We start from the raw sequence: 9,401 nt of genomic DNA, 5'->3' as shown, positions 1-9,401 counted from the left end.
TACAGCCGCCATAACATCTGATAAACATGTGTAATAACAAATAACATTTGATTTGTCCAAGAGGACACACAGATATTTGTATTCCTCTGCCATCTCTGCCATCTGACAGGTAGGTGTTGTTCGCTTCCTGAAGTCTATGCACATCTCTTTGGTCTTGAAGACCGAGTGTGATTGGCCACACCACTCTACAACGTCATTTAGGACCGGGCCATGATGTTCCTCACACCACTCTACAACGTCATTTAGGACCGGGCCATGATGTTCCTCACACCACTCTACAACGTCATTTAGGACCGGGCCATGATGTTCCTCACACCACTCTACAACGTCATTTAGGACCGGGCCATGATGTTCCTCACACCACTCTACAACGTCATTTAGGACCGGGCCATGATGTTCCTCACACCACTCTACAACGTCATTTAGGACCGGGCCATGATGTTCCTCGTCATCATGCAACAGGCTGATCAAGGCAGTGTCATCAGCAAACTTTTTTGTTTTGGGCAGAAGAAAAGTCAATAGACAGAATTTGGCGCCCTCTAGAGGCCTATAGACCATGTTGAAGAGAGTAAGAATGGCATCGTCAACTCCTCTGCTGGGCTGATAGGCAAACTGAAACGGGTCGAGGAGTCGTTCAACAGAAAGGGATTAGATGCTTTAGAAATGAGTACAATTATTGAGTTTTCCCACAATACTGGAACGTTTTGCTGGTTGAGCGACGATTGGAAATTGTATGTAAAAACACCAGCTAATTGTTCAGCACAGTGCTTCAACACATGTCCACTCATTTTGTCTGGGCCTGGGCTTTTCTATGTGTTACATCCCCTGAACAACATCAACACATCCGCCTGTTTAAAAACAAACTCTCTCAAACATTTGTAATGATGCTTCCATTCCGTTTTTACCTCCGACACATAGTCGTCTGATTCAAATCTTGGGAAGAAAACATTCAGTTCATTAGCCATGTTCTGGCCCTCATGTCTCCCAAGGTCAGCACTGGTTTTCCCCCTGCCTATGTGTGGGGCATTAGCCATGTTCTGGCCCTCATGTCTCCCAAGGTCAGCACTGGTTTTCCCCCTGCCTATGTGTGGGGCATTAGCCATGTTCTGGCCCTCATGTCTCCCAAGGTCAGCACTGGTTTTCCCCCTGCCTATGTGTGGGGCATTAGCCATGTTCTGGCCTACATGTCTCCCAAGGTCAGCACTGGTTTTCCCCCTGCCTATGTGTGGGGCATTAGCCATGTTCTGGCCCTCATGTCTCCCAAGGTCAGCACTGGTTTTCCCACAATTGGTTCCCCTGCCTATGTGTGGGGCATTAGCCATGTTCTGGCCCTCATGTCTCCCAAGGTCAGCACTGGTTTCCCCCTGCCTATGTGTGGGGCATTAGCCATGTTCTGGCCCTCATGTCTCCCAAGGTCAGCACTGGTTTTCCCCCTGCCTATGTGTGGGGCATTAGCCATGTTCTGGCCCTCATGTCTCCCAAGGTCAGCACTGGTTTTCCCCTGCCTATGTGTGGGGCATTAGCCATGTTCTGGCCCTCATGTCTCCCAAGGTCAGCACTGGTTTTCCCCCTGCCTATGTGTGGGGCATTAGCCATGTTCTGGCCCTCATGTCTCCCAAGGTCAGCACTGGTTTTCCCCCTGCCTATGTGTGGGGCATTAGCCATGTTCTGGCCCTCATGTCTCCCAAGGTCAGCACTGGTTTTCCCCCTGCCTATGTGTGGGGCATTAGCCATGTTCTGGCCCTCATGTCTCCCAAGGTCAGCACTGGTTTTCCCCCTGCCTATGTGTGGGGCATTAGCCATGTTCTGGCCCTCATGTCTCCCAAGGTCAGCACTGGTTTTCCCCCTGCCTATGTGTGGGGCATTAGCCATGTTCTGGCCCTCATGTCTCCCAAGGTCAGCACTGGTTTTCCCCCTGCCTATGTGTGGGGCATTAGCCATGTTCTGGCCCTCATGTCTCCCAAGGTCAGCACTGGTTTTCCCCCTGCCTATGTGTGGGGCATTAGCCATGTTCTGGCCCTCATGTCTCCCAAGGTCAGCACTGGTTTCCCCCTGCCTATGTGTGGGGCATTAGCCATGTTCTGGCCCTCATGTCTCCCAAGGTCAGCACTGGTTTTCCCCCTGCCTATGTGTGGGGCATTAGCCATGTTCTGGCCCTCATGTCTCCCAAGGTCAGCACTGGTTTTCCCCCTGCCTATGTGTGGGGCATTAGCCATGTTCTGGCCCTCATGTCTCCCAAGGTCAGCACTGGTTTTCCCCCTGCCTATGTGTGGGGCATTAGCCATGTTCTGGCCCTCATGTCTCCCAAGGTCAGCACTGGTTTTCCCCCTGCCTATGTGTGGGGCATTAGCCATGTTCTGGCCCTCATGTCTCCCAAGGTCAGCACTGGTTTTCCCCCTGCCTATGTGTGGGGCATTAGCCATGTTCTGGCCCTCATGTCTCCCAAGGTCAGCACTGGTTTTCCCCCTGCCTATGTGTGGGGCATTAGCCATGTTCTGGCCCTCATGTCTCCCAAGGTCAGCACTGGTTTTCCCCCTGCCTATGTGTGGGGCATTAGCCATGTTCTGGCCCTCATGTCTCCTCTCCACCCTTTGTTTGTACGCCTCCTTGTCCACCAGTATCTGTGTTTGTATCTCACCTTGTACATCTCTTAAAGCCTGTTTAACACTCTCAGCATGAACTGCCTTCTTTACATTAAGTAGTGATTTTAGATGTATTGATGCCCACGGCTTATTGTTAGGGAAGATTGTACAGGTTTTAATAGGCACGACTGACAACACAGAAGTTGACATAGTCTGAAAGCTGGTATTGTCCCATAGCACAAATGTAGCCTTATTTTTCCTAGTGTGAAATGTCACATACTGGTGGTACATGCGCAGGACCTTGTGCAAAGTGCAGTTGTTAAAATCCCCTAGTAATATGGCAATATGGCCAGCAGGCTGGACCTAGCTATCTGGCATGTGATGACACAGGGCTAGGCACAGTATGTTGGTGCACATGGAAGTCAGTGATTTATGTTGACTATATAGTAGGTTAATGAGACAATACAAATGTGATGTGACTCAAATGAAAGGATATTTATTTGAATAAAATGGCCCACTGTTTTCGTCAAAATTATTCAAAATGACAAAAAATATATATATATAAATAAAATATATATTTTATAGTATTCTGAATTGTTGGGAAGGGACTGTAAGTAAGCATTTCACTGTTAGTCTACACCTGTTTAGCATGTGTATATTAAACTTTATTTGAAATCTATTTGGTTTAGAAACAAATTAGCATGATTCAGCTCATGACAATATTTATATTAACCATGCCCTACTCCTTTTGCAGTTGTCTAAAAAACACTATTTTGCTAAAAATACAAAATAAAAATATCCTTTAGCGTGTGTACTTTACTGTATTTATACTTGGGATATCACTTTTCAAGGACATCTTTGTACTATACAATCTTTGGCGCGACTTAGTACCATATATGGACATATGGCCATAAAATGTTAGGCCACACCCACAAGCCCATTTCAAGACGGCTGCAACTCACAGTCCGTTAGTGTGGAGAAGATAAAACAACATACATCTTGAACAACGTTGGTGAAAATTGGATCATGGACTTCCTGTTTGATCGGGTCATACGGGTGAGGGTGGGGTCAGAATTGTCAATCTGGTTTGAAGTGGACAATTGGGCAGAAAGTGGTAGAAAATGGACCGGGGGAGAGAGAGACCAGGCCGGCAATTGCGTCGGGGAACCTTCCTCTGTTGCTGTTTTCCGAAACCAAGTGTAGATGTAGATATGAATCAGGGTAGGAGAGAATGGTGTGAGGACGTGAGACGGGGTGTGGAGAGATACACTGTATATAGATAAATAATTTGAATTTGTTTTTAAGGATATATACAGATGGTTAAATGGATCCAGTTAGTGGTAGGGTGGGGCAGCGGTGTATATCCCACATTTCAAAGTTAGAGTATGTAAGAGGTTTACTGATTGCTCGTCAGTGTATGTGGCTGAGCTGATGGCCATGATTCTAGGTTTGAGATGGGTGGAGGAGGTGAATCCACTCAGAGCGGTGGTCTGCTCTGATTGGGCGGCAGCGTTGAGTAGTGTGAAGACGGACAGGTCGGATAGGGGAGACTGGTTTGTGGAGATGATGGTGCTGTTTATGGGATTGGAATGGTGGTAAGCTTTTGCTGGGTTCCCTCTGGGTAATGAGAAGGCCAATGTGGTGGCTAAGAGTGCTGTGAGGAGAGAGGGGGTAGATATTCAGGTCCCGCTGGGCCGCAGGGAAGTCAAGTCATCGATCCGGGAAAAAGGGCTCGATCTTTGGCAAAATCAGTGGGATGGTAGTAGTAAGGGAGGCCATTTTGTCACGTGTACAGGTCAGTTAAGGAAGAGGTGGGGAGTATGGGATGGTAGTAGTAGGGGAGGCCATTTTGTCATGTGTACAGGTCAGTTAAGGAAGAGGTGGAGAGTATGGGATGGTAGTAGTAGGGGAGGCCATTTTGTCACGTGTACAGGTCAGTTAAGGAAGAGGTGGGGAGTATGGGATGGTAGTAGTAAGGGAGGCCATTTTGTCACGTGTACAGGTCAGTTAAGGAAGAGGTGGGGAGTATGGGATGGTAGTAGTAAGGGAGGCCATTTTGTCACGTGTACAGGTCAGTTAAGGAAGAGGTGGGGAGTATGGGATGGTAGTAGTAAGGGAAGCCATTTTGCCACGTGTACAGGTCAGTTAAGGAAGAGGTGGGGAGTATGGGATGGTAGTAGTAAGGGAGGCCATTTTGTCACGTGTACAGGTCAGTTAAGGAAGAGGTGGGGAGTATGGGATGGTAGTAGTAAGGGAGGCCATTTTGTCACGTGTACAGGTCAGTTAAGGAAGAGGTGGGGAGTATGGGATGGTAGTAGTAAGGGGAGGCCATTTTGTCACGTGTACAGGTCAGTTAAGGAAGAGGTGGGGAGTATGGGATGGTAGTAGTAGGGGAGGCCATTTTGTCACGTGTACAGGTCAGTTAAGGAAGAGGTGGGGAGTATGGGATGGTAGTAGTAAGGAGGCCATTTTGTCACGTGTACAGGTCAGTTAAGGAAGAGGTGGGGAGTATGGGATGGTAGTAGTAAGGGAGGCCATTTTGTCACGTGTACAGGTCAGTTAAGGAAGAGGTGGGGAGTATGGGATGGTAGTAGTAAGGGAGGCCATTTTGTCACGTGTACAGGTCAGTTAAGGAAGAGGTGGGGAGTATGGGATGGTAGTAGTAAGGGAGGCCATTTTGTCACGTGTACAGGTCAGTTAAGGAAGAGGTGGGGAGTATGGGATGTAGGACAGGTGAAGTTGTGTGGAGTAGACGGTTTGGACACAGAATATATCCAACTTTTACCACGTTGTGGATGATAGGGAGACATGAAGCAGGTCTGTGTGGTGAGTGTTTAGTGATAGGGAGACATGGAGCAGGTCTGTGTGATGAGTGTTTAGTGATAGGGAGACATGAAGCAGGTCTGTGTGATGAGTGTTTAGGGAGACATGGAGCAGGTCTGTGTGATGAGTGTTTAGTGATAGGGAGACATGAAGCTGGTCTGTGTGATGAGTGTTTAGTGATAGGGAGACATGAAGCAGGTCTGTGTGATGAGTGTTTAGGGAGACATGGAGCAGGTCTGTGTGATGAGTGTTTAGTGATAGGGAGACATGAAGCTGGTCTGTGTGATGAGTGTTTAGTGATAGGGAGACATGAAGCAGGTCTGTGTGATGAGTGTTTAGTGATAGGGAGACATGGAGCAGGTCTGTGTGATGAGTGTTTAGTGACAGGGAGACATGAAGCAGGTCTGTGTGATGAGTGTTTAGTGACAGGGAGACATGAAGCAGGTCTGTGTGATGAGTGTTTAGTGATAGGGAGACATGGAGCAGGTCTGTGTGGTGAGTGTTTAGTGGAGGAGACTTTGAAGCAGGTCTGTGTGATGAGTGTTTAGTGGAGGAGACTTTGAAGCAGGTCTGTGTGATGAGTGTTTAGTGATAGGGAGACATGAAGCAGGTCTGTGTGATGAGTGTTTAGTTATAGGGAGACATGGAGCAGGTCTGTGTGATGAGTGTTTAGTGGAGGAGACTTTGAAGCAGGTCTGTGTGATGAGTGTTTAGTGATAGGGAGACATGGAGCAGGTCTGTGTGATGAGTGTTTAGTGATAGGGAGACAGGGAGCAGGTCTGTGTGGTGAGTGTTTAGTGGAGGAGACTTTGAAGCAGGTCTGTGTGATGAGTGTTTAGTGATAGGGAGACATGGAGCAGGTCTGTGTGATGAGTGTTTAGTGATAGGGAGACATGAAGCAGGTCTGTGTGATGAGTGTTTAGTGATAAGGAGACATGGAGCAGGTCTGTGTGATGAGTGTTTAGTGGAGGAGACGTTGAAGCAGGTCTGTGTGATGAGTGTTTAGTGATAGGGAGACATGAAGCTGGTCTGTGTGATGAGTGTTTAGTGATAAGGAGACATGAAGCAGGTCTGTGTGATGAGTGTTTAGTGATAAGGAGACATGAAGCAGGTCTGTGTGATGAGTGTTTAGTGATAGGGAGACATGAAGCAGGTCTGTGTGATGAGTGTTTAGTGATAGGGAGACATGAAGCAGGTCTGTGTGATGAGTGTTTAGTGATAGGGAGACATGGAGCAGGTCTGTGTGATGAGTGTTTAGTGGAGGAGACGTTGAAGTATGCGTCGATACTTGTTAACGGTGTTTCTATTTATTATGGACCTCCAGTAGCTGCTGCCAAGGCAACAGCTTCTCTTTCTATGATGTAGATTGTGTGAAAGTGTTAGAGGCTGGATGGGGTTGGGGTGGTGTAGTGAGAGGAGGAAGTGATGTCTATGACTCTAGAGGGTTAGAAAGGCTGGATGGGGTTTGGGGTGGTGTAGTGGGGGGAGGAAGTGATGTCTATGACTCTAGAGGGTTAAAGAGGCTGGATGGGGTTGGGGTGGTGTAGTGGGGGGAGGAAGTGATGTCTATGACTCTAGAGAGTTAGAGAGGCTGGATGGGGTTTGGGGTGGTGTAGTGGGGGGAGGAAGTGATGTCTAGGACTCTAGAGGGTTAGAGAGGCTGGATGGGGTTGAGGTTTGGGTGGTTTAGTGGGGGAGGAGGGAAGTGGTGTCTAGGGCTTTATTTCACTTTCTTAGAGGGACAGAACTAATGAAGATAATTTAATGTACAGTGCATTCGGAAAGTGATCAATGGAAACAGGATGCCTCCTGAGCTCAATCTCAAGTCTCATAGCAAAGGGTCTGAATACTTATGTAAATAAGGTATTTCTAAAAACCTGTTTTTGCTTTGTCGTTATGGTGTATTGTGTGTCGATTGCTGAGGATGTTTTTTTGTTATTTATTTTAGTCCATTTTAACGTAACAAAATGTGGTCAAAAGTCAAAGGGTCTGAATACTTTCCGAAGGCACTGTGTCATTATGTGGAGCCAGTTCTACCCCTGTTCAGACCCAGCTGGACAGGACTCAAACAGAGCAGCTGTTTCAGCTCTACTTCACCACCTCTGTGCTGGGGATAGAAGTCTCCAATAGCAACAAGTATTGTTGACAAGAAGCAGCGAGAGGGGAAGGAGATGCCCTGGAAACATGTCACCGTGGCAACATGCTCTCCTACATTTCCCTGGTCATGTACATAGGCCAGACCTACCTATCTGTCTGGCCGGATAGTACCAGTCGGCCGGCCAGAGAGCTAAGTCCGGCATACCTTACTCTGTCCCAAATGGCACCCTAATCACTTAGGGTGCCATTTTAAAGTAGTGCTTTATATAGGGGAAAGGGTGCGATTTGGGATGCAGCCTGTAGATGTCAACCAGACCACACACTGACGTTTACTGTACCTCTCTCTCATCAGAAAACATTCAGCAAACACAGATAACACACAGGAGCGCGTGTTCTCACACACACTCACACGCACTTATATATTTCAATAGTGTATTTTTTACTGATAGAAAACACAATGGGAGCATAGCTAAGCATTACTACGACCACAACAGAATATATGGAGTAATAGAACACAAGATTCTAAAACGTTATTAAATGTCCTTATATTAACATTTACTCAACAGTACAGGTGAAATGTTACATGTTTAAAGCCACCAAACACAGACATACTAATGAATGTGACTAAGGTGTCATCCCTAATGGCACCCTGTTCCCTATATAGTGCACTAATTTTGACCGGGGCTCATAGGAGTCTGGTGAAAAGTAGTGCACTATGTAGGGCCTAGTGTGCCTTTTTAGGTTGCATTCACATTGCTCCATCAGACTAACTTCTGTAATGTGTTACAATCCAGCGTCTGTCCCCTTCATTAAAGTCTGTCACCCTGTCACTGGGTCTCAGTCCGGACTACTACATGCAGGTTTGCAGTGGATTACGGAGGCAAGCTGGCGAGACTCACACGCACAAGGGCACGGACAGACAGGTGCACCTGCACACACACACTGAAGCAAACACAAAATGGCCTCTCTTCAGCGAGTACAGAAACATGTGAAAACCTCCATCTCCCTGTCTTTATATCTCAGTATTATACACAGACAGGTCAGAGGCCGCGGTGACATGCAGTTCCCACGGAAACTGATTGACAGGCCTCTTGACCTTTGACCTTTGCGCCCGCCCATCGGCCACCATCAGCGCCACGTCCCCGTCGTCAAGGAGACGCACCAGGTCACCCTCGGGGTCACGGTAGTTCAGGGCGATGTTGCCGTCCACCTTGAACACATCTCTGAGAAAGAGCGAGATGACAGGGAGGGATGGAGAGTGAAAGGTGGAGGGCGGAGTAGGGGGGAGAGGAGAGAGGGAAAGGGAGGGGTGGAGAGAGAGGTGTGGGAAAGAGGGAGAGATGGCGGTGTAGGGGGAGAGGAGAGAGGGAAAGGGAGGGGTGGAGAGAGAGGTGTGGGAAAGAGGGAGAGATGGCGGTGTAGGGGGAGAGGAGAGAGGGAAAGGGAGGGGTGGAGAGAGAGGTGTGGGAAAGAGGGAGAGATGGCGGTGTAGGGGGAGAGGAGAGAGGGAAAGGGAGGGGTGGAGAGAGAGGTGTGCGAAAGAGGGAGAGATGGCGGTGTAGGGGGAGAGGAGAGAGAAAGGGGGAAATAGAAGAAGGCAGAGAGAAAGGGGGAAATAGAAGAAGGCAGAGAGAAAGGTAGAGAGAGATTATCATTAGTATGACTGTTTATCTTTATTCAACCATTACAAGTCAATTGAGAAGCCATTTTAACTTATAATACTGACCTGGCCAAGAGGCATCACATTACAATAGTAAACAGGACCACACACAATCCCACTAAAATCACATAACACACAATACAGAGGAAAGGTCCAAATTCATCAAATATACAACAAGAAGAAATATTCCCAGTGGGTTTAGAGCAGAAAAGTTCAAGGCAACACAGCAGACTGAATGA

The 9,401-nt window shown here is 47.7% G+C and overlaps 1 protein-coding gene across 1 annotated transcript in view; it reads right to left on the bottom strand.

Moving 5' to 3' along the window:
• Positions 1-7,917: 7,917 nt before the first annotated feature.
• The window catches only part of ncf4 (neutrophil cytosolic factor 4), a 55,488-nt gene continuing 54,004 nt past the window's right edge, over positions 7,918-9,401 (bottom strand). The window contains exon 10 of the mRNA XM_065001130.1: positions 7,918-8,725. Within this exon, the coding sequence (XP_064857202.1) occupies positions 8,515-8,725 (211 nt within the window). The 3' untranslated portion in view covers positions 7,918-8,514. The remainder of the gene's footprint in view (positions 8,726-9,401) is intronic.

Source organism: Oncorhynchus nerka, linkage group LG15 (assembly GCF_034236695.1).
Source record: "Oncorhynchus nerka isolate Pitt River linkage group LG15, Oner_Uvic_2.0, whole genome shotgun sequence".
NCBI classification, from domain to species: domain Eukaryota; kingdom Metazoa; phylum Chordata; class Actinopteri; order Salmoniformes; family Salmonidae; genus Oncorhynchus; species Oncorhynchus nerka.
This window is presented reverse-complemented; position numbering and strand designations above follow the sequence as displayed.